General features: G+C 38.6%; 2 protein-coding genes and 1 long non-coding RNA gene across 4 annotated transcripts; all 3 read right to left on the bottom strand.

Moving 5' to 3' along the window:
- Positions 1–951: 951 nt before the first annotated feature.
- Positions 952–1,761, bottom strand: LOC148703551 (uncharacterized). Its single transcript, XR_015987323.2, has 3 exons — positions 1,628–1,761; positions 1,390–1,492; positions 952–1,084 (listed from the first exon to the last, which is right to left on the bottom strand). It is a non-coding gene; the product is annotated as an uncharacterized LOC148703551 (long non-coding RNA).
- A 1,375-nt stretch (positions 1,762–3,136) lies between these two features.
- On the bottom strand, positions 3,137–12,799 carry LOC120103769 (protein MODIFIED TRANSPORT TO THE VACUOLE 1-like). The gene is made up of 5 exons (XM_026802785.4): positions 11,126–12,799; positions 9,874–10,629; positions 8,300–8,455; positions 4,440–5,378; positions 3,137–3,466 (listed from the first exon to the last, which is right to left on the bottom strand). Exons 1-5 carry the CDS (start codon positions 11,330–11,332, stop codon positions 3,425–3,427), a joined length of 2,100 nt encoding a protein of 699 aa, XP_026658586.4. The 5' UTR covers positions 11,333–12,799; the 3' UTR covers positions 3,137–3,424.
- Positions 12,800–13,952: 1,153 nt separating this feature from the next.
- On the bottom strand, positions 13,953–25,382 carry TRZ4 (tRNAse Z4). 2 transcript variants are annotated; one of them, XM_008785002.6, is made up of 13 exons: positions 24,816–25,382; positions 23,885–23,974; positions 21,194–21,238; positions 20,904–20,958; positions 20,659–20,702; positions 20,299–20,529; positions 20,027–20,215; positions 19,418–19,686; positions 17,375–17,522; positions 17,221–17,268; positions 15,837–16,330; positions 15,066–15,741; positions 13,953–14,416 (listed from the first exon to the last, which is right to left on the bottom strand). In XM_008785002.6, the coding sequence occupies exons 1-13, from the start codon at positions 25,272–25,274 to the stop codon at positions 14,105–14,107; spliced, it is 3,060 nt and encodes a 1,019-aa protein (XP_008783224.4). In that variant the 5' UTR covers positions 25,275–25,382; the 3' UTR covers positions 13,953–14,104. The 2 variants fall into 2 exon arrangements, with proteins under 2 accessions (XP_008783224.4, XP_038984994.3); XM_039129066.3 differs by lacking the exon at positions 24,816–25,382 and having other exon boundaries at positions 20,904–20,992; positions 23,885–23,972.
- Positions 25,383–25,987: the final 605 nt, after the last annotated feature.

Below are 25,987 nucleotides of genomic sequence, written 5' to 3' on the forward strand. Positions count from 1 at the left end.
CAGATGTTGCCATGCACATATATGGCGGCCTTGTGTGATGCAAAGTGGCTTGCACAGCTAAAATTGCCTTTCCATTGATATGGATGTAAGATCTACCAAAACTAGAGCAGTGGAATGAGTTATGAGATCTTTCATACCAAGTAACCAAGATTGGAGGATTGATTCGCAAATCAAAAATGAATAGCATTCTTCAAAAAATCTCCTCTTTTTAAATTGGATCTCACTGAAAGATTCCAAAATTCGACTCGAGTGAGATTTTGAAATTCACTATATTTATGCCTTGAAATGGGTTTCACTAAATAAGCTAACAAGGAGAGAGAGTTTTTTGATCAATGATAAAGAGCGATGGCGAGCTCATCATGGGAAGAAACCGGAGTCACTATCATTTAATAACACCCTACGTCTTCTTCCTACTCAAGCACCTTTCTTAAAATTCGTATTCCACAAAACCAATCAAACAACTATAACGAGGAAATAAAGCACGGGCAGCTTATTTAAATCAAATTTTATAGCTCTACTATGCTGAAACTGAAAAATAAACAACAAGGCTTCTACCAAAAAAAAAAAAACTAAGTCAATTACAGATGATGATATCCAAATGGAAACAAATTACATAATTTAATCAAATCAATTTTTATAGTTCTACTCTGTTGCAGCTGAAAAACGAACAACAAAATAAATTCAAGTCCAGAAGACTACAGATGACATCCAAACACAAATTAGACAATAATTTGCAGAATTACAATCTGAGAAGATTACAATTCTTACTCCACAATCTGAATTGAGGGAACCTAAGTAGATGGTTCATAGATCTAACGAGTTGCCGCTAGAAGAAAAACCATACAGTCGAATAAACTTAGCACTCGAGAAAAAGAAAAGAGCCCCTCAGTCGCTGCTTTTCATAGTTTTCGGAATTCCATTAAGAGCACACACCACAAGGAGACAGAGAAAGCCAGCATAAGAACAGGCAATGGAGTTGCAGAACTTCTCAAAATAATTGCACACCCGCATCCAGCCCGTGTGGCTGTTTCCTTTCTTTTGCTGTTGCAGCCGCAGCCGAAGCCATAACCAATGACATTGACATCTGCAACAACAAAGAAATGCCACAAAAATATAACATCAAACACTGACGATACCTACATGTTTTATTTAGAAGGATCCACCCCCAAGATTGAATGTTAATGTGGTTTTAGTCCCTCTGACTGTTCCCGCATTTGGTTTCGATCGCCGTTATATGTTTAATCATTAAAACTGCGCGTAAAATAGATCTGATCGTGCAAAGAAATGACAAGATCAAGTGTTAAATGTCAGACGACTTTGTGGTTTCAGTTAAGGAAATAGGTTTGAAATAAAAAGTATATTATATATGTAGCAAGACAAGGGAAGTACCAAATTCATGAAGTTGATGAGGCAACTGGTTTCAGTGTACGAGACCAAAATCAGTGCCAGCATAGCATATCCAGCGGCCACAAAATTCCCAATCATAAAGAACCTGGAAGCATGAACGCTGAATCATGTATGAACAGATAACACAGAAAAAAAAAAAGAAAAAGAAAAAACCATGGCTAAAGGGAAGTCCTGGTCTTTTCTCTTCAGCTTTAGCTGCTGATATTTGGTTTGGGATGACCTGAAGGCAGCAGAGGATCTGTAGTCCGCGTGCATGGTGAAGCCCCACAATGCCGGTTGTCTGCTCGTCCAAGATGATGACCAGAGCTGCAGCGAACGTGACGACGGTCGCCAACCATCTGAAGACCACCTGGGTGGCCTATTTGGTTATTCTCTCTGCCCTCTCTGGTTCAGGGAGGCTTACTGCTTCCTCTTTGGAGCTGCCTTACATGCTGTGCGTCCTATAAAAGGATAAGGCTAACAGTCTCGGTTAAAATCAAAATAAATGGGTTAAAATCAAGGTTTCAAGCTTGAGATAAGATTCATTTTGAACTCCCGGAGTTCAACGTTTAAAAAACACTTTGAAATCAAAGTTTCAAAGGTTTCAACATGTTGCGGGCGCCAGAGTTTGATTTGGAAGTGTTTTTCAAATGTTGGAGCTCTGGGAGTTCAAAACAAATCCTTTCTCAAATTTGAAACCTTGATTTTAACCCATTTATTTTGATTTTAACCGAGACTGCTAGCCTTATCCTTTCATAGCTAGGACACAGTAAGCCTCCCTGAACCAAAGAGGGCGGCGCACAGCATAGAAGGCAGCTCCAAAGAGTAAGCCTCCCTGAACCAGAGGGGGCGGAGAGAAGAACCAAACAGTGTTCTTCAGATAGTTGTTAACCGCCATGTTTGCTGCAGCTCTGGTCATCATCTTGGACGAGCAAACGACCGACATTGGCGGCTTCACCATGCACGCCGACTACAGAAGAGAGAGTAGAGACCTAGACAGCTAGACTTCCCCTTTAGTTATGTTTTATTTTATTTTATTTATTTGTGTGTTATCTATTCATACATAATTCAGCGTTCATTGCATGCTTTCAGCCTGATTTGCGGTCATCGCATGGTTTCAGCCTGATCTCGATGGAACCGAAATAATAGCAAGGGTGTGGTTTGAACCTCCTCTGATGTCGATGGTATGGATATATGGGAATGGTTCTTGGTCTGCGCGTTTGAAAATGGGAGCCGATGAAGGAATAAGCTCTGACTGTAAGAATTTCTATCAGAACCGGATTACTTCATCGACAAGGGCTAGAATTAGGGCAATACAAGGAGTCGTTAAAAGTACAAGCTGCCACGCCAGGGCTACGTAGGCCCAAAATACTACTTCAACTGGCACCCACAAATACTTCTATTCAGACAGATGATAGAATTCTTCACCTCGGGCAATGCACATTGGATGAAAGCATTGTCACGGCCTCATCTAATGCTAAAGAGCGAGGAACGTAGGTGTGCTCCATTTAGGAGTAGATAACGATGACCTGTGGAGCAGGAGAATTGAAGAATTTTATGCAGCATCATGGAAACCAACGAGCAGTCAGCCCTCTGCGATCTGTTTGAATCATGAAAAATGAGACATTTATAAACAATAAAGAGAGAAGAAAAGGGAAGGGGACAAAAAAAAAGAGAGAAAAAAATCCAATTCTCAGGTTCATTTCACCCGCATGCTGATTATATAAGATAAAAATGCAATCGACATAAGTGACAAACAAAGCCCCAAACAGTATTTATTGAAGAGACACAGCAAACTGCACATCTGGCTTAAATTTCACAGTTAAATACAGCAACCTAGAACCATCCTCTCTACAACACCTGAGCAGTTTCAACTATATACCTAACAACACACTATGGAAATTGGCAAGGGGAAGTATAGCTCATGCAGCTTGAGGCACAAATGTCATTATTGCAAAAGAATGACTAAAGGCGCTTCCATTAAGCACCAAACCAGTTTTGATCCTTTTTGACGGTAAAACATGTGCTGTTAAAAGCTTCAAAGAACTCTCTTTGAATCACGGGCTGCTGCAATATGATCCTGCCAAAGGAGGAAAAAAAGCATTATTGCACAGCAGTCATATTGTTGAGCATTATTGTGCAGCAGTCATATTGTTATCTTTCGCAAGGATGAAATGGATCGCCCAGTAATGAAATTAGTCCGAGTACTACTATAAATAAACAGAATTCTAACAACAAAGATCAGCAAGAACATTACTTAACTAGTCACACAGGTATGCGATCCACATTTACAGGCCATAAGAAGAATGATAGCATTAACTTTTGCCAATGTAGCATTTTCAGAAACATGAGGATCAATCAGGAGATACATGATACTAGATCTGGAAACTGAAAGGAAGCTTGCAAATATACAATGAATTTGAATTTAGCAGCACTTCTATAGTAAGTGCATGGCACATATCAAACCCAATTAACAAGGATGCTAGTCTATACATTCATATCTAGGATTTAGCTTATCGATTTGCTGGATAGATTGTTCATATGGATCTAATGGCACAAATTATTAGTTGCGACCACATGATACATGCAAACTTGACACAGTTTTTCCATGCTGGACTGACTCTGCAGAACTGAAGCTAATGAGCATAGCCATCTACCTTTTTCCCCACTATTTGTGGTTGGCTAACTGAAGCTAATATTGCATGACTTTGGGTTCTTATATGACTAAATCTCTGACATTCAGGCAGGTATTTGTGATGTTCTCAGTGGAAAAAACCTACTGAATGAATGAAAGAAAGGTGCTTGTGTTATAGACCAGAAAGTTTTATGCGACAAAATATGACTTATTCACCCTTTTATTTTTCAATATGTGGTAGAAACTGCTTGTCTGATACTAGTTTGACTGTGCAAGCATCATATTTCTCTCGTGTGCTCAAATTTTCAGCAGTGAAGAATAAATCTAACATGGAAGTCCTCGATTAATCACAGTAACATCCTAGAACATGGAATCTTCAACAGTTGACTTCTTAAGCACACACATGGGAGAATCATACCGATATAAAATCGAAAGCTTTAGTCTCCTCTTTCTTCGAGCTGTTCATGATCGGACCATGGCTTTGAACTGAATTATTTGAAAGCTGAAAGAAATCAGGGAGCGGTGAAGAATAACCTCCATTGGCATTTCCAACCATGCCCCCAAATCCAGAATTGAGATTCCCAAGGTTTTGAAATAGTAATTGCTGCTGAGCAATGAAAGATCCCATTGCGCCATAATTCATTGGCTGGGCAGCAAAAGCTGGATTAAACATATTGTTTGGAGGCATGCCATGCTGCATGGGAGCCTGAGCATACAAGGTATTTGAACCAAGGATACCATTAAATGCTCCATTGGTAGGCAGCTGGCCTGCTTGACTGCCACCATCTAAGAAAGTTACTCCTGGAAAGGCACCTCCAGATGCTCCAGAAGGTCCAAGTTGTTTGTTATCTTGGGCCATTCCATTGAGAGTTAGACCAGCCATCAAATCATTCACATTCTTTTTATCTGCTCCTGTATCCTGCAGAAGCTGCCCAGAGTTGGCACCAAAAACATCGAGCAATTCAGACTTATCATCAGCAGGCGTATTGAGTTCAATATTGGATTTCTTGTCATCCACTGTCAGTCCAGAGAAAAGATCATCATGCTCCTTGTCTTCAGTGACATGAAATGATACATCTGCAAATGTATCCTCCTCATTTTTAACCTCAGTGGTACCTAGTCCAGAAATAAGGTCACCTCCAAAAAGATCGTCAACCAAAGGAGGGGGCAATGTTAGCTTCCCAGTGCTTTGGTCCCCCTGCTTCTGAATGGAAGCTTCATTTCCACGATCATCTGGATCACCTGTATCAATTAAGTCAGGCATCTGAACCATAGGTGCAGGGGTAGCTTTTGCATCTGATGGCTCCCCTGCATTCCCTGCTCCATTAGTCTGCTCCCCATCTAGAAGACTTAAGACCTAAATAAAAGCAAAACAATACAACCTGTCAGAATTGTAGAACTAATAGCAGAAGATATAGAACATTGTTTGTATAGTGTGAAGATAGCAAGCCATCCAGTCCTACAACCTAAGATTGTCTTACATATAACATACGTCTAAAGCTAGTAATTCACTGCCAAACAAGTTCTTGCACTTCTTTTGCTGTTTAAAAATAACCAAATTGAATCAAAGGGGGATCAAAAGAGCTATGTAAAAAGGGCTAGCTCAGAGCTGATTACGGGCCGCCCAGCCCGCTCAGCCCGGAATTTTTCGGGCTTGGGCATTAAAAAAAGGCCCATGGATCGAACCTGGGCAAGAAAAGCGGCCCGACAAAAAAAAATCGGGCCGGGCCTGGTCGGGCCATTCTGGCCCATTTCCAGATTCCAAATAAAGAAAAAATCGGGCATGTCGGATCGGGCCCGGCTAGACGGGCCTAGAACCAGATTTATAAAGTCGGGTCGGGCCTGGACAAAAATTTAAGCCCAACAGTCGGGCCGAGCCGGGCCTGGGCATAGCCATCGGGCCTAATTTCTGCTGTAGAGCCCGGCCCGGCCCGAGTTTTGATCAGCTCTAGGCTAGCTGACACCACCTTGACCTCATGTCAAGCATAGCTGATGCGAGTGGAGCCCATCGAGATGCCACAATAAGGCTACAAATGAGAGCAACACAGGCCAACCTAACAAACGGAATTACTGAAAATTGACTTGGGAACAGTTTAAGTTATTCAGGTTATCTCTCTCTCTCTCTCTCCCCCCCCTCCTCCCCCCCCCCCCCCTTGAGTTGAATGTCATAAATGTGAACCTTTTTGCAATAAATATCCCTCCCTCTCTTCTATGTTAACTTGTTTAGTGGCATAAGCATAAATCTTTTCAAAGTTATAAGTCAAGATGGCATATCTTTTTGCTTTTCTTTATGGTCAACAACCTATCCAAGTCAACGCCTGACCGGAAGGTATGCCTTCAGATTAATTTCATAGTAGATGTATTCCAAAAATCAGATAACACAGATGAAATACTATACAACTGTCTCGCTCTGCATTTGGCTTTGCTCCATGCAGCTCACATGATGACAAAAGGATGTGTAAGATCTCAGACAAGCAGTTTTTCTAAATGGTCAGGGAGATCCTCATGCAAGGTATAACCATATTGCGTGAAATTTGACAATTTTAGATCTCCACCTATTATCTGTAACTAAATGATCCATTCCAAATCATTCACTGGCTTGTGAGCATGAGTTTTCTCTTTTACTTTTTTTTTTTGGTGTGGGAAGGTTGGGGGGATGATTCATGAAATACAGAAGCTAATATCAATTGTCTGGCATTAGGTACAAGCAGAACAATTGCTGTAATCAGATTGTCATGGATCATTCTTCATATTTCCTCAAACAGAATAAAATAAGCAGTCTTACCAAATGAGCCAATGACTAATCCCCACATAAACAACCTTTTTCCAGTATAATCACTAACAAAACTTAATGACTAATCCCCACATAAACAACCTTTTTCCAGCATAATCACTAACAAAACTTACTTGAGCAAAAATAAGATGGCACCATCTAGTAATCGATTTAGTACATGCATAGTATGCGCACACTCATGCATCATGCATGCTAGTATCGACTGCCAGGCATACTTATGGCATTCTAAGTGCAGACTGCCCTAGGACCTTGACAGTTACTTGAACCTAAATACAAGTTTTAAAATGATTATCACACAACAGGAATGATAATGTAATAGGACCTTGACAGACTGCAAGAGGTGGCTAAAGGGAAAAGCACAATTTTTTTGGCTCTTGTACAGCTTCAAGAGGGCCAATTATAGTAAGAGCAATAAATCAAAATTCCATCATATTGGAGGGCTGGCCTTTAAATGTTACAATTGAAGTTGGCATATCTTTCTATCTGCTTCATATGTAGCATACATATCTGCCTATCTTAAAGAACAAAAAAAATAAAACTGATACAATCTAATGCTGAAACATCCATAATTTTCAAAAATTTTTCCGGATTTTTCATGGTGTTTCGAGTATTTCGATAAAGTTTTCAGACAAAGTTTGCTGTCTTGATACTGGACCCTGTACCGGTATCATTGTATTATATTATCGTAAAGTCCAACACAGTATCCGGTTCGGTGTATCAAGTGCCAGTACACCCTCCGTACCGCATACCGGTTCGATATCAGTATGGTACGGTCGGTATGCACTGGTACCCACCGGTATAGCAAATCTTATTTTCGGATTTACTAATGCTTTGCGGTATTGTTGAATTCCAATTAGCTAAAGTACATAGGGTTTCATTTAGAATGATGAGCTTTGAAACCAAACTCTAAACTCGCAAGGATAAAAAAAGCGATTCCCCTCATAATTAGAGACATAGAACGCTATGGATTGCAAATTGCCAGAACATGTGAAAGGAGATAATCTTAAGGTCTAAGAGGTACATGAATTAAATTGAGGAAACAAATGTCCTTGAGATAGGTTGCTTTTAGGAAACAAAAAATGCTTCACTAAATAGAACTTAGTGGTTATGCATGAAAACAGGAAGCAGTGTGTACAAATGTACTTTATGTTCAAGCATGTACCTAGTTAACAAATCTGATTTGATTTTATAAAGATGGACCTCTAGTTTTGTTTCCGAAAACTGGGGGGAAATCTTAAAATATGGAATTTGAAAATTTCATTTAAAGTGTAATTTCCAAGTTCACAAAGTTTACCTCCTACCCTCTTTTAAAATCATTGATTCTTGAGTAGTAAGTTTCTAGATGGAAGAAAATTGAGTAAGCATGAGTTTGGAATAGGAGCTGAGGAAGAGAGATACAAATAACAGGAAGCCATTAAAATGGGAGAGAGGAAATTTCTGCTTTCAGATAATAAAACATAATTAAGCATAAAAATGTGGCTTACCTTCATCGCCTTTTCCCTCAAAGAAACTTGAGGTAACTCAGAACATCTGACCACAGAATCTCTGTTTTCACTAAAATAAGATGCTATAATAGAAAAATGCTCATCGTCCTTTTTCCTCAAAATTGCTTCTAGTACACAGATAGCCTTCATCCGGACCTGACAAAACCAAATTAAGTTTAACACTTGGATGCAAATCTTTCTTTACTAAATGAACTCATCATTGGTTATCTCTGTGCAAGGTTTGCTATCTCGATACCGGACTCTGGACCGGTGTCGCACTAGTATAGTGTCGGTACGATACGGTACGCAGTTTTTTTGGCGTACTAATTGTCGGTACACCACCGGTACCGGTACCAGTATCAGTACCAAACTAGTACGGTACGATACGTCCGGTACCGTCCGGTTCGGTACAGCACGTCATACCATGTCTCTGTGCATGTGCAATGTGCATGTATACAGGAAGAGGGTGCTTTTGATATTCAAAAAACATACCACACATAGACATTCATTTTCCCCATTATTATAAATATTTGAACATATGCCATCTTTATAATGTGCCAAGAAAAGCCAAATGCGCAGAAGCGAACCAATAAAGGTAATTATATATAGTGAAATCAACTTATTCATGTAAAAATCAGATCAGTTTCGTGAAAATCTATCATTAATCATTCTGACAGATATATCAATAAGCAAGTGGTCAGAATAAAGCGAAAATCTCTAAAATAAGAATAATTAATAGCTTGACTGCAGGTTCATAAAACAGGGCCAACAAAGAAAATTTTACAATGAAAATAGAAATGGAAGCTTTGATGTGAAAAATGGCACATACAATAAATTAAGTTGTAACATCAACCTGGCACCATGTTTCTTGCATGCTCTGCAAAGAGCCAACAGGCAAAAACTCGTTTCAGTTGAACAGGAATTGTAATCTTATTCAAACTATAAATTTTTTAACCTTGGCTTTGAAAATAGTAAGTGCTGACATAAGTACACCCTCACTGTGGCAATCATAAATTCTCAAAATTCAATACTAGAGTGACAACATATGCACTCTGAAACCTTGCCAGCACAATGGGGATTAGATTTGAGCAAGTTGACATAAAGGATTTTAAATCACCATATTATTTACTTTGATTGGTCAAACTGACAGTAACCAAGTTCAATGTTGTTCAAGTGAGTTAGACAATGTAGGATTCCATCAAAATCTCCTGTAAATGAAGTCAAGAAAACATGCACTCTCCAAAATAGTATTTCAAGATAAACTATCAAGTGTGCTTCATATCCTATTTAATACATAAGATGGTTTTCATTTACACCACCCAGGTTTCAAATCCCTAACACAAAGATACTATACCATCATAAAATATTAAATACAACTGGATAGAAAATAATGCTATGTCAGGATGTAGGTGAAGGAAAACATCAACACAGAAGTGCACCACACTGAAGCCAGAATTATATGAAAAGACTCGATCCATCCGTCATACATATGTACAAACAAACATATATTCAGCACTTATCATGCAATAATTAGTAAGCAAACTAGCTACAAGCAAAGGATGAAGACAGCATGCCTGCCACAAATGAGATTGGAGCTTCATCTCGAGTGCATGACTCAGAGACACTGCATCCAGTTTCAATGCCTCAGTAAGAAAAGCCTGAAGAGCATCACGAGTCGGCTGCAGACGAACACCTCCAGAAGTGACAATAGTCTCCAAATGCCTCTCCTCACGACTTTTAACCCCTGAGAGACTTGAACCAGTAACCTCATGTGTTGCTGTCCCTGCTATGGTCATTCTTGAATCCGGGCTCCATGTTCCAGAAGCCACATTTTTTGAGACTCCAGAAGATGTCCAGCTTGCCCTGTGGTGCTCGTCTCCTTCATATTTATCAAGGCTACCTCCTTCTGTTGTTAGAGACCACCGCAAATTTGGGCTCCTGTAATTCCCGTTGTCGACTTTCCTTATCCCATGGGCAGCAGCAATGGTGCTTAGTCCCTGCTTGATGGAGGCACTACCGAGTTCCACCACTTCACTGAGAAAAGACTTCTTATCTTCTGTTGGCATCTCAAAATTTGTATTACCAAAGCCTTGGATGCGCTTGTTAAGACCTTCTACTGGTGCTGCTGACTTGTTGTCATCAGTAGCAAAAATAGCTTGGATTGCCTCATGAGCAGTGTCGCGGACAGCCTTACTTGGGGCATCTCCTTTAAGGGGATCCAACTGGCCCTTATAATGAAAAAGCTGTCGGATAGCTGCTGAGTGTCGTTGCATTTCCCTACGAAACTCATTGCCTGACTTTCCCACTGCATACTTGATAAGCCGCAATGCCTTGCAATGAACATAAACAGAATCAGTAACTACTATCATTATAAATTTCCAACATCAAACAGACTCATCTTTCCTAGAGAAATACTGGGTGTGTTACACATCATTTACTATTCTCTGATTTATTATTTTGCTGATAATGTAGCATACCGAAAAATTGTGTGACATGGCTTCAGAACAATGAAAAAGACAGTCTTAATGTTCAAAAATTGCTTCCAAAAATTAAGACAAGCTGTTGCATGAGTGAATGATAAAGCGCATATCACTAAATTATTAAAACTCTTGCTGTTATGAACTTACGATGAGAGTTCCAAAGAATCAACCTAAAACATGAATTGTCACAAGATTCTTTTTTTTTCGTTCTTCTGGTACAACCCCAAGATAAACTTTTAGAATTTAGAATGTTGATCTTCGATGATATGGAGTTCGCTAATAACAACGTAGAAATTTGGATTTTCCAACCAAAACTAATCAGAGAAGGGTGACATCAAATCTATACCTTCTGCTTCACGATGGGGCTCTTGTGATCAAGCCGTTTGAGAATATAATCCGACACCTCCTTGACGATGCCCGCAGGAGAGCTCCTCAGAAGCTCACAGATCTCCTCTAACTTGTAGACGGGGGAGACCTTATCTTCGTCCGTCGTCACTCCATCAACCATGCGAGATCTCCAGTACGCTTCCACAGCTCTCCGGCTCGAATCCATATCCAACAATCAAATACAACAATATTAAATCGCTACAAACTGCTCAAATCGACTCGAAACCCTAAAGAAACGAGCTATCACTGCACCGCGCGCACCCGGCTAAAAACCAAACAAAAAAAATATATATATTCGATCTTGACGGAAGCTCTCAAATGGTATGATCCCCAAATCCCCGGATCGCCGCTCGAAATCAGCGAACCAACCCTAAAGTTAAAATTATACGATATTCAAGGAAAAAACTTGACGGGAAACCCTAGTATTTCGATCTCTGCGAGAAAAGAGAGGAATTAATCGATCGGGAGGACGGAAGAGGACGAGGGCCAGAGATTTTGATCTCTGGCGGAAACTGGAAGGAAGGAGAACTGAAGGTACAAAGATGATATTTTTTTTTGGGAGAAGCATAGAATTAGAAATTGGTATACAAGAAGAGAGCGTACGCGTGTGGCAACCGACCGACGGACCGAGGTGCAAAAATTGTGCGAGTCGCGTACATACGGGTTCGGTTTGTATCAAAGAATGATCGATCTTCTTTCGCGGCATCGACCGTTGGATGGCGCCCCGCACAGATCTCCTCCATTCATCCGCATGAACGGATCTAGAAGCGTACTTTGCGCGATCCAACGGTGATTTGCGCCAAGGAACGTGAATCCCCCGTCTTTCGCGCGAAAGATCCAACCCCAGCCATTCGTGTATCAAGACTTTGATTAGTACTGCGATACCACAAGGGAAGTTTTGGGTTGGATTAGTGTTTTGTTAAACAGAGCGGAGAGTTCAAGTCTTCAGTCAATGGCAGGGGTATTTGAAGGCAGGGTAAGCTTCTCTGCGTTGTTTGATGGAGAAATTAGAATTGAACTGTCAATAATCTCACAATTTCCTGCTGAATTATGCTGTCTTGTATATGAGTTACCCATCCAATACACCAAAATGTCTCTTGTTTGCATACAAGGTATCTCACGAGCATCACGATCAACATCGGGACACCATGTAAAGGCCATCGAAAATGATTGCTGAGCGTTTCTGAGAGAACATTGTAGATTCGATGCTACTACTCATGTTTGATCATAGATCACCCTCATCTACATCATGTCCTGCAATCCATACATTCGATCAGAAGTCATGCTGCAGATAAGCATATTTGTTGATCAATACTGCATATTTAGCTTGATGACCAACTTTTGGAGCTCTTGAAAACAATTACAGTAGGGGATGGATTATTCGGGGATCAGTCTGGTTGCTCAACTTGCCACTGTAGGAACGGACTTCTTTTGGTACATTTGGTACCCGAGCCTTGTCGGACGGATTTCTTTTGGTGCATTTGGCAGGTTTTCTTTGAAAGTGAACGTTACAGACAAAACACAACCGCTTATAAATAATTACCAATAGAACGAAGAGCTTGCGTTGGTTCTTATCGTGGTGGAAAACTGGAATTATGATTCATCAATCACAATTGTTGGAAATTGATGTACCCTGCATAATAGTTACAATATTAGCAATATCATCTGATATATTTTTTCCTTTTAATGACTTATTACAGTTTTTTTGATTGCTAAGTATTAATTAATACATAACACATAACATGATAATCAAACCCTCTTTTTCCCTATATTAAATGGCATTTTGACGGCAGCCTATCATATATCAGCCAGGACATTGATATACTGCAAGCATTTAAAAAAAAAATCTTCAGCTTTTACCAATGCATCTTTGTTCATCCTGATACCAATAACTAACCGATATTACTAAGATTACAGAGTTTAAAATGCTCATGTCATAACCCTAGGATAAACAGGTAAAACAGACTCAAACATATGCATCAAAAGGCATATTTGCTTTATCCGTCTCGATACCAAACTCTATACCGATGCCATACTAGCATAGTATTGATATAGCATGGTACGAAATTTTTCTAACATATCGAGTTTCAGTACACCATCCGTACTAGATATCGGTATCGAATCGATATGGTATGGCATGCTTTGTATCGTGCAGTTCGGACCAATACAGTAACCAATGGTAACATATGTTACGGTAAAATAAAAACGAAGGATGTTTTGAGGAGATAGCACAGCTAAAAGGACCATAGACCCATAGAGATATGAGGTGACGGCTCCAGATGAACTTTATCAAGTTCTTCACCTCTTATCGGCCGCATGCTGTGGTGGCATGTACACATGTTCGCACGCGCACAGACACATGCAAACATGCCCAACATTTGATGCCCCCTAATAAAATGATCCTTCCATACATGACACGTAGCAACCACAACATCCCACATGCCCATAACGTAAGACAGTTATTAAACATCCAAAAGGCCACTGAAGCCGAAAGTCATGCTGAGTTCTAGCAGAAGAGTAAGCCAGAGCGAGCAATCCAACATAAATCTGAAAGAATCCAGTGCAATAGCAAGAGGAAACAAAGTTAACATACAGTACTAAGGGACAGCACATACCATTACTCAAGCAAAGTTAGCGAGGCCTATGTCCATAAAGTTAAAACATTGCAACAGGATTATTGTACATAGCAATGCATATCGAGTTCAATGCAAAGTTGACCAATATCTTAGCACACAAAAATAAGATCACCAAGGCATGCAGAGGACTTATCTGAAAATTCAAAGAACTTTTGAGTTAAAACATTTATGTTGCTTTATTCTTTTAATATAGAATCATTTTAAATTGTTACAAACAATGCAAAGTTGCAGCCAGACTTATCATGAAAAAATATAAAAATCAAATTTTCCAAACAATGAATACAGAACACACATTCAATTTATTAGTACAAAACAGATTCCTGAACATCATCAGATTCATCAACTATGATTTCATTTCTAAAGAGGACTTTGAGGTATGGAAGAACCTTTGGAAGCACAGGCAAATCTGCTAAATTAACGCTCATTAGGTCAAAAGCAATACATGTTTTGTGCATGTGGTTCTCATCAAAAACTGGGATTTTTGGATATCTCTGGCTAAAATGAGTGAGAATGATGCGGTAGGCATCCGCTGACGTACCCACTCCAACAGCTTCCCCTGTTGTGCTATGGTTCCTTGCTATCGCTTCATCTCCCATACTGTCCTCAAATGTTGCCTGCAAAGGAGCTCAAATTAGCTTATCAAAACTAAAAAAGGTAAACAGGGAGCCTCTAGGGCCACCTCAGAATTTGAGAGGGTACAAAAATGCAGGTATTAAATAAGGTAAATACATGCTTATAGCAATTCTCTTAAAATTAAGTTGTTTGCACAGTATGATGTTAACTATTCTGTAACACCTCAGCGGTCTTTACTTTAAAGTAACCCGACCTCGGGAATATTTGAAGTATTACATATGTTGTTGTTCTAAGATCTAGAATGTCTTTAATCTTGCTATAAGTTGCATAATATGATCTCTGATCACAAACCATTTTACAAAACAACTACTCAAACATTATTAATCTTAGATATGGTACCAGAAATCATTTCTTCTTTTCCACAAACTAAAAGCTACATGACTTTCCTTTTTCTCTTTGCTCCATGCTTTCATTCTTAAATTATATACAGTCCCAGATATGTTTTCCTTTTTCCCAAATTAAAATCTTCATGATCTTTTGTATGTTTTATGTTTTTTGCCCATGCATTTATTTCTAAAATGGTATGTTTAGTTCTGCTTGGGATTGAAACCATACCTGTTACCAAGGTTAACCTTGACAACCACAACACAAGGCAAACAATAACATGTATAATATGGCAAAGCTACTCACCTCATGTATCAGAACTGTTGCACCGTGGGAGGCATCTATTAGAGCTTGGCAGGGCCTCGTATCACCAGAATATACAAGTTTCCAGCCAGGAATAACTTTTCCAACACTGTTTACCCTCTCGGTAGCCTTTAAAACAACACCAAATGCCTGTGGGCAGTGTACAACAGGGACACTGTAAAGAGCTTCCAAACCTGCCGCAGGGAGCACTTCCTTCAATCTCATTAAAACTGGCAGAGCCATGACAGCATCAACTGGACTCCCAGGTCTTTTCCAATAGCTTTGCGTTTGACTGCTCTGAGCAAATAAATTAGTTTCCAACCGACGAGTTGTAACAGTCTCTACCCCCACATTCCTGTTAATGCTGTTGTCTGAATGCTCAGAAGAGCAATCTTCTGCTGAATCACGAGAGTTAAGAAAGGCATCCATTGAAGCTTCTGTAGTGTGCCTGCAATCCAGGAACTGCATGTCAAGATCTTCAAGTCTAGAATATGCATCCAGAAATCTCTTCAGCGGTCTTGGCCCAATCACAAGTAAGGGTTCATGAGGTACACCCTTTAACAACTGACACCGCAAGGCAAGTATTCTGGCTAGACCAGTGTGGTGATCAGCATGAATATGAGAAATCCAAATAAATTTTAAACTTTTGACTGCTTCATCAGCACCTTTAACACCAAATCTGAAATGTCAAAAAGATTCGATAGTATTATTCTATAAAACCAGGAAGAAGAGAAATACCGCAAATAACCATTTTTGCTGAAAGATAAAACAAACCTTCTTTTCAGCTGAGCCAAAGTTCCTTCACCACAATCAAGAAGCAAACTTCCTCTTGAGAAAAGATTAACAAAAATTGAGCTGACATTGCGATACTTCGAAGGCTGTGATGAACCTGTACCCAAAAGAATGATTTCCATGTCCTCCCTGGTCACATTTTCCAAACAGGCTGGAATATCAGGATTGTGCTTAAGCATCTCTGTCCAGCTGTCACTTAAACAAGGAAGGTCCTTTTTAGATGCACCCGCCCCTTGCTTTGAAATCAATGAATTTTCATTCATCCATGGTTCTTCCACCATAATTATGTTTTCATCCTTTTGAGGCATCATATGCTTACTTTCTAAAGGACTCTGCCAAAACTGACTAATACATTTTGAAACATCTGCAATTTCAGGAATTTCTGAAAGAAGCTCATCCACAATCTCTTTGTAATTTAGCGAGCATGGAATAACAGATCTGTCCAACCCCAGTTGCGAGTAAGGACGCAAATGAAACTGAAACACAAATCAAAAGGATGGATGACATCAAACATATAATTTTAACCTTTCACAGGTGATGGTCATATTTGTGTTACGTTCTCCAGCAATATTCTTGATCATTCTAACAAAACTATAATATCAAATACTGACAGATTGGGAAATTAGTGAACGACTAAGAAAGATAAAATTAGAGACAAAAGCAGTATCAGTTTAAAAAATGAAGCACTTTTGTTTGGTAAAAGATGGGAGGCATTTAACAACTTGTTATAGAGAGAAGAAGCACATATGAGAAAGTACACATGCTATCTTTTGCATAATTTAATGTGTCAGTATACCCACTTTGCTATAGTACATTATGCTTGGATTTTACCATGGCATTTAATTCATGAATTATTTAACTGATAAAGAAACATGCAGAGCAAAATCAGATATCAAAACATCCTTCAGTTATAAAACGATTTAAAATATTTTTTATGTGATATGAAGAATTAGGTCATAAAAGATAAGGAGCTAACAGTTTGAAATAAGACATCCCACTCAATGGCTGCTGGTTTATCAGGTGACAGACTGACTGCAATTGGAAGCTGCCTGATGTAAATAGTAGATATATAATATCTTGTTTATCTTAAGAAACAGCACAGTACATCTCGCACTGTCGACTAGTTTCTTGACTACATAATTGACGGTACTAATGAATACCCAACATAAATCATGGAGAAGTCACATCACAAAAACAGTTATGAAGTAAGGAAACACCGTCGCATAAAACAAATTTTATTAAGGTATACAGAAAACATGGATCAGATAGTCTTACACTATGTCTCGTGTATTACCTTTACATATAGCATCAATCTATAACCACAAATCTGGCTAACCAATATAAATTGAAGCAGCCAATTTCTTACCTTAAGAAGATTTTCAGCTGAAATGCTTTCACACAGAGTTGAAGAATCCTGGTAAGAAAAACAACTGATTAAAATTTCAAAATGTTGAAACTTGAAAGCAAACAATAATTTGGACCTCAAAGGTTATGCCTTTTATTAAGCATTTTGAACAAACCTCACATGATTCATTCGACTCAAAAGAGAAGTTATTGATCTGATGAAGAGACCAAAATCCAGGAGCAGGAAAAAACTGAGGGCACAAGTAGTTAAGCTGGGATGAAATTCTTGAACTTGATTTTAGGATTGGTATTTCCATATTTCTTCTGCAGAGAAATAAAGAAACTTAAGAATAAGAACCTAACAAGAAATGACCGACCATTTTAAGGGCCTGTCATGCAAATACTAAAAAAATATATTTAAATGTTTTAATGTCTAGTCTCGATTACTTGAGAGCATTGCAAATGCTACACATAGTCATCATATGCAAATTTACCTAATTATAAGACCATCCTGCGATTACTCAACTAGACGAGTAGGTCAAAATATGGATAATAAATGCCTAAAAGTGAGAGAATCAGTTTAAAATAAATGCACCTTTTCTTTATTATATAATGATTGATATCCCAGTACACGTGTTGAATTGGTCAAAATGCTAAAACATAGCCCCAATTCTCTAACAACTATTTTACACATTACCTCTTAAACTATAGTTGTCTACAATACCAGGAATGCTAAGCTGTACCCCCTGTTCATATATTCCTGCAAATTTATATCCATATTTAACGTACATACCATTTATTAGTTGAGCAACAAATCTGTAAGAACCATTATAGTGCTTCAGCTATAATAGTCGAAAACATACTTCATATAGTTTCTATAAGCAAAAAAAAAAAAAAGCAAAACAAATGTTTTGCACATTTTTTTAAGAATAATTAAAAGGAGTTGAAACCAGAAAGTTTAGTTGCTGAAGTATGGCTGGAAATCCTTTCCAGTTTATTTTTTGTTTCAATTTCTGAAGATCACTGATGCCCCTTGACGCATCAACTCTAGCATTATTCAGCAAGACAACACATGACTAGACATTACATCATCTGTGGTAGCAAATTGGTCCACCCAAAAATTTTACAGGCCAATTTCTCAGCCATCTCAGTGGGCGACCAATTTTGCAATGAACACAGATATCAGTTTATCTCAGCCAATATGCAAAAGTAGAGATTTGAAAGGAAATAAAAGATCTCAATATCTCGGTCAATATATAACAACAAAGATAATGAGATATTGGTCAAGATAGGAAAAAAAAAAAAGATTAACTACCAAATTAGGCATTGAATTTAAATTTAGTATAGAAATTAAAAACCCATTATAGGATAGTCAAAAAAGGACTAAAATATCTTGGCCGATATATTTGTATCATATCCACCAATATCTGAGTATTTATCACTTTGTACTACCCGATATGATGATGCTGATCTATACTTTATATACACATACAAGCAGACAGACACATACATGTAAGCACACATGCATAAATACACATTTGTGTAATTATATACATGTGTGTGTTGCATAGGTGAGTGCCTACAAAGCGATATCTTGACCAAGATGAAAACCACGAATCAGACTCAACTGTATGACACATGGGAATGATGTTAGAAAACTACATTTAAAAAAGAGAAAGACAGATGCTTATGGTTTTACTTCAACATGCAATAGAAACCCCTTAAACATTATCACTTTGAACTCGTAAAAGATTCATCTTTTACTTAATATCTACCCTTATACAAAAGATTTTTGGGCTGGCATGGGCATGATCCATGATGATTTGACATTGCATGCAGAGAGTACTGCTCAAATTTATGTCAAAGAGCTAGCAAAAATGGAACAGTCTAATCTACCATGGAGATGAAAGTGGTAGAAAGGATTTGGAAATGCTTGCAGTAATGCTTGAGTCAATCCTTAATAGGGATAAATGGCGAATAAAGATACATAAAACCTGCAGCATATAACTCAAACAAGGCTTCTTGGTTATGTTTATGGCTATAAAACTAGACTATGCTTACTCCATTATCACAGATCAATCCTCAACCTATTATTTCCGACCAGACCATTAATGTGAAATTGATAAAGATAGATAATGCACAAGCAATTCACAACTGGATGTTTGTGTTATATTTTGACAATTGATAGGCATAAAGGACTAATATCAAGCAAATCTCACATTTCATGTCCTGCCATGATATGTTGTGCACCACCAAATCTTTTCATCCACCTCTGATAATCTATACTCCTTGTCACAGAAGATGGACCCAGGTGAATTATACAATTTACAGTTTTTAAATGCTCTCTTGGCCGATCAGCAGAATCCGTGTAATAAGGATTAAGAGACTGTATGGACAACAGTTCATAGATATGAAGTGGTGTAGGGCAGTCCACCAGAAGTACAATGGGACCAGGGGATGAAGGCCCAAGAACATCACTTGGATGAACCTACAAAACATGGCAAATAAGCAAAACTTTGTAACACTTATATGTGAGCTTAGAGGGGGAGAAAATATATTCTAGGTCAACTGAAAAGTGGAAGTAGCAAATGTTGCAAGAAATTTAGAAAGAAGTAGCAATTTTCTACAGAATAAGGGCTAAAACCTAAGGAAAATATGTTCTTCATAAGGGGGATTAACAATATCGAGAAAAAAATAATATTATTTACTACATGGAAACATGAGACCACAAGTGTTCTTCAAGAAAGTTTTACCGAACCAAAAGCTTTTTTCTTTGGTAAAAGCGGAACTGAAAGCTTTCAAAAGATTAAAATGCTCAAATGACCGACCATAATGTTGAGGCGATCTGACATGACCGAGTTCCCAAGTTGTAGTTCACGATATTTTGGTCCAGGTCTCAACCCAAGAGATGCAGCTTTATCTGGGTCAAATTTTCCCTTTATTTCTGGCAGTTCGCATGCATAGATCACAGCAATCTCACCAGGCTTTAGTGCTGATCCCGTTTCACTGTCCAAGCTCTGTAAACATGGAGCATTCCAATCTGTTAACTCACTTGTGTTCGCTTCACCAACCAAATCAAATTTGGAACATTAAAACTGACCATAGTATTTTTTGAAGATCTTGGCCTCAACGGAATAGCAGATATCCGGACCACTTCATCGTCGATAAGAACAATAGGATCTGTGGATTTCCCAACTTCCGGACCTGAAAAGTTAGTTATACCACCTTGCGTCGCTCCAAAGCTGTGTGTGTGAACCATGGCAGCATTTGGGATGAAAGATCGCATTGCATCAACTAAATAGTTAAGATCAGAAGGACCCCATATATTGATCTAAAATACAAAAAGCAAAAGAAAACCATATTTTATTTTAAAAATCTCTTAAGTCGAAGACATTTATATGTGAATATGAAAATGAATCAATTTTCAAGCAGAAGGGAGGAAAATTATCCTATTACTTACCGACATTCCTTCCTCTCCAATGCCTGCTAAAGTAAGCAGAAGACCTACATACAAGTGAAAACAAACCAACATTTATGCATTTTCTATTTTAAGGTATAAGTAAGAGCTAGAGATCAGAGATTAAGAGGGCAGCATCTTCTATTTGACCTTCTTAGTCACAATATGTTCAGTTACATATATTCTCAATCACTTATAAACTCATAAAAGAAAATTTAACTACAATTCTAAGTATAACAATCACTTGCCTGGAAGTCCACCTGCAGTTTCTGAGCACACTCGAGTCACAAACATGTGATCAATCTGAGGGAAGGGGAGAACCCAATCAAAATTTGTTCTGAAAATGTAAAAAGCCATGGCTATGACCACAACAAGTCAAGCAACATCTTGGTAAATACAGGAGGATGCAGAGAAATATAAAACAGAAGAAACGAAGTTGGTAAAAATAAACCATGGCCAAGTGACATGACGAAAACAGAGTCAAAAAGGAGAAAAATGGAGAAAAGAAAAATTATATGACCTCTCAGAGATCCCATACCTTTGATAACTTTATCTTGTGCTCGGTGCAGAAACGCTGCAACCCCTGAAACCAGATGAATTTAAAGTTAAAAAATGGAAAACTAAATGCCTCTTTGACATTTTACTGAGAAGTCGACAGTAATCAATATCTCAAGATAGATTATGCATTTTAGGTGGAGAGGATATTTCAGTACTTCTGCATAAAATATCATGAAAAAAGGAAAAGATTTTATCTTCAGACTTAGCCCCCAAAATTCTAGAAGCCTAATTTTTATACATTATTCACTCTTGCCTATCCAGTTATATGCTGAAAATTTATTTGCAAGATTATACATATGAGAAAATACTGTAAATATCAACATTATAATGATTTTGTGCATAAAATAGGCTACTGCATTATCCATCCCTGAAAGCTTCACAACCCAAGTAGTTTTGACAACAATCAAGATATAAACATAAGTGTCACTAGTGGTGGAGTTTGAAAGATGAGGCAAGCAGATGTTTGAGAATCCAAGACCATTAGAAGCATTCACATGCATGATGATGCATTTGAAAAGATAAGGAAGTACAACCCTAGGGCATGAGCCAGTTGAGATATCATCATCAAGAAAGAAACTGAGGCAAATTGGTAGTCATTATGCAATGGAGCCCACCTAGGTATAGATTTTTGAACTGCAGTGCATATATCTAGGAAATTTCTTAATATGATGAACTCAGCACTGAAGAACTCAAGCTAAAGGGGCTGATGATACAAGCTAGCAACAAAGTTCTTTGGCTAGCAAAGACAAACCTCTAGGGAAGCACGTTGATTAGCCAGTGAAGTTGCAAATAACAATTAACAGTTGTATAAAGGTAATGAGATGCTGTAGGCAGAAGATGCTATAATTCTCTAGGCAGCAGATGAGTCAACAATAAATGCCAAGTGCACTAGAGAAGACAGTCAAGTCCCAAGGAGCAGAAGAAGAGACAAGCCAATAGCTAATGAAAAGCATGATACAGGTGATTATGTCTTCATGCAGACATCCTGGGATGATAATGTTGAACTAGAAACATCCATATCAAGAGAGATAAAAATGTGCATAAAAGAAATTTGTCTTAAAACTCAAGACAGTAAGCAGAATGATAACAGCAAGAAACCCAATTTTACAAGTGGTATTGTGGATATGGTGAAGAACATGGTATGGTTTATAAAATAAAGATGTCAACTGCAACTGAAGATCCCAGATAGGTATATAATTCGAAACAAGGTATTCCTAATTCTCCCAATATATAATTGGTGACGAAGCCTGAGATGAATTCCAAACCAATTAACCCCACCCGCCACTCCGCCACCCACAGCCCAACCTCCACCTCAAGACTCGCTTTTAAGCCTGTTCACATAATGGATGACCAAACTAGGGAACTGCTCCAAGATTTCGTCTCTATGTATATGCGTGTCTCTGTGTATGTACAATTTGTGCAAACACACATAAAAATACATATTGACACATATAAATATATTATGAACAAGCAGAGCGTCCAATGCACTGATTTCTGCTTTCTCTATTCTTTCTACTGCAACCTATCTTATCTCCTTCAAGCTTCAATTGCCATGATTTTTGGGCGGACAATGAAGATGAACTGTGACAGATTTGGAAGGATTGGTGGCTAGTTAAAAGTGTTATATTACAAAACAATGGCATTGCAATTATGTCAATGCAATCCACCCTAGACCATTAACCAGCGCGGTGGGGTGGTAGCAGTGCTTGTTCAATTTTTTTGGTCCTCCAATATAGTGTCCACCATACATCCTGCCTCAATATACATAATGTGAGCCGGATTAAAACCTGCCAATGTATGCCACATGTGTGCCATTTATATCAGACGCCCTGAGGGTGGGATGTCCGATTGAATCTCTATTGGATGATCAAATGGCCTAGTCAGTTTTGGAATTTACTTGTTCCCTTGATTGCATGACCTGCAAGCTTAGTTTAGTCCAAGGAGAAAGGAAGAATCACAGTGGAAGGGATTTGCACTTTTTGATGAAGGAAAACAAATTTGTGTTTCTGATGGGAGGAACTTAACATGATCCCATCATACTAGTAAAGACTAGGTTGTCAGGTCAACAGACTGAAAGGCAGTTACTGCATATCTGAGGAGTAGATGATCATCATTTCTACTCTCAAGATAATATTTCACAAAATAATGACAGGTAGTCCATGAAAAGAAACCTAGTAAATGTATCTTCATTTTCTCATATATCATACCACATCCAATTCCATGATTTAGCTCCCAAATCCAGTATCACCTCACGCATCACCACCTTTCTTTTGGCTGAGTTATACCTCCAACCTTCTCAATTGCTACCAAGCAAGCCCAAGTTTAAACCCAATGAAGAAAGGCCCTCAACTAATTATCAGCAACCCAATCAATTAAGAAACACAGTAGTCCTGAATGCTTCGAATCATCAATTGACCTCAATTAATTTGCCATAAAATTTGACGTCTTGTTGTAACTTTTTTACACCAATCACTGAGACACTGAATATATTGGATTGCTAAAAAATGCATTTCTAAAAAAATTATGTAATTTTCATTGCAGAAATTACAATGATATGGTATAATGAAACCCCACTTCATCTACATTCTTCAAGAAGCCTTAAAAAAAATTGCAACTAAAAGTAAAGATAGCTGGACTAAAAGAATGGATGCTTCACTTTAGCCAAACATACCTCACCAGCATTAAAAATAAATCTCTGTTTATCAAAGAACAGCAAAACTGATGGTGAGGTGTCCTGTGTGTCCATTCCCGTCCCCAAAATCTGCAGAACAAAATCCAAAACAAAGAAGGAGATAAGTCAATTCACAGTAAACTGATTCTGCATTATCTAAAACCATAACAACTGCAAAATGATTACAATACAGGATCTCTGATTTCAAAACCATTAATACAATCTTGAAATTTAGTGTAGCCTACCAAAAAAAGAAGCCTTAATCCAGCCCAAAAAATATTACATGCAGAGCAAGAATAGATGAAAATATGAAACAATTACCTGAGATATGATGGCCCAGAAACCAGTACATCAATAAATTTTCAACTACAAACATATAAAGAAGAGAACTCAAACAAGTCATTCGAACATGGTGTCTGAGAATAATTAAAGATGGGAAGTAAAAAACGTAAGAAACAGAGAAGGGGGGAAAAAAGAAAGGAAGAAGCCAGAAAGAAAAACCCATGGCAGTGAAAATTTCGCAGCCCTAACTTTCAAAAAAGGTTTTCTTTTGATCAGGAAAAGGATAAAAGACATAAAGAATTTGGAGATCTGGAGAAATTTAAGATGTTCAACTTTGTGCAAAGACCTGTGTTGCAAAATCATTATAACAAACAAATCCAAGGCCAAATTTGAATATTCTCTTTACCAGAATCGAAACTTTTTAATTCCTTTTGCTACGATATCATATCATTATCAACAAGCAAAATCCAGGAAAGTTTGGATCTTTTTACCAAAATCCAACCTTTTAATTCCTTTTTGTTTAAATTTTAACAAGATACGAGATTCAAAATAGGAAATTTGGACGGACTATAAAAATGGATTCCCAAGATTTCAAGAAGCCGCGAGAAGAAAATCCCAAGAACAAGAAAAGATTGAAAGCAATCCCCACCTGAACGTAACAGATGGTGTTGACAGGATTCAGCTTCCGCGTCTTGATCTGGAGAGTCTTGGGTTTGCCGCTCTTGTCCCTCCCCTCCGCCCTCCTCTTGTTGAACCCCACTCCTTCCTTCTCTTCCATCTCCAGCGCTCTCTCCCTACCCCTTTCTTCCCTCAACGTACTGTTGCCTCTCCTCTGGGGTAGCACGCCGCCGCCGCCGCCGCCGCCCCGTTCTTCCCTGGTAGTACTCCTGCCTCTCCTCGGGTGGAGGACGCCGCCGCCGCTGCCGCTGGCCCTTCTTCCCCTCCTACCGGAATAGGAGAGCACGGAGGTGAGAGGGAAGTGAGGTTTAAGGGGAGTTCCGGGCTTGGAGAGGACAGAGGTGGCGAAGAAGAAGCGAGAGAAGGGATTCTTGGAGAGCAGAGACGAGGAGGGAAGGAGCAGTCTAAGGCTGGAGGAGATTTGCGGCATACTGCGTGATAACGGGAGCTGCCTCTAATTTTAAGGGTTTGGGGGGTTTAAAGGAGGGGATTGGGGCACGAGAGGGAAAGCCACCGAGCCGAGTAACGGAAGGGGAGCAAGCGACAGAATTTGAGGATTGGGTTTTCTTGGGTCCGTTGCGGATCGAGAGCGGTGATTAGTGAACGGACCTAGAATGTCGGTCCAAGTGTGCAACTTTTGCCGACTTTGAGCAGGTAATATCGCTACTCCCATTGTCGTACACCTGGCTCCATTTATTTCTTGTAAAAATTGTATTTTTGAGATACTCTAGCCTACCTTTTTAGCCGAAAGAAAAGAGGGGCGAATTGACTTCATCCTACACCAATAACTGGGACGTTGGTCTTTGTAATTGCTGATTATTGCCTACTTATATAGCTAATAATCGCATTACAAGAAGACACCTTTGTACAAAAAGAGTATTTGCAAGCAAAAGTGTATGTATCAAATGATTACCATCACCTCGGCCCTAAATGAGATAGCAAAAGGAGCCTTTTGTGAGTTGCTGATAGTTGATCAAAATTTAACTCTATATATGCTCATTGACTAGTTCACAATCTTGAGGTATAATTCTTAATTCAAAGCATAATATATGCTTAGCTTGCTCGAGCTTGGCTCAATTTCGATGGATATAAATAAATAAATAAATAATATTTTTAATATTTGATATTATATATGGAAAATGC

This window comes from Phoenix dactylifera, chromosome 5 (genome assembly GCF_051530095.1).
Source record: "Phoenix dactylifera cultivar Ajwa chromosome 5, Ajwa_hap1_PhDact_Kaust_v1.1, whole genome shotgun sequence".
NCBI classification, from domain to species: domain Eukaryota; kingdom Viridiplantae; phylum Streptophyta; class Magnoliopsida; order Arecales; family Arecaceae; genus Phoenix; species Phoenix dactylifera.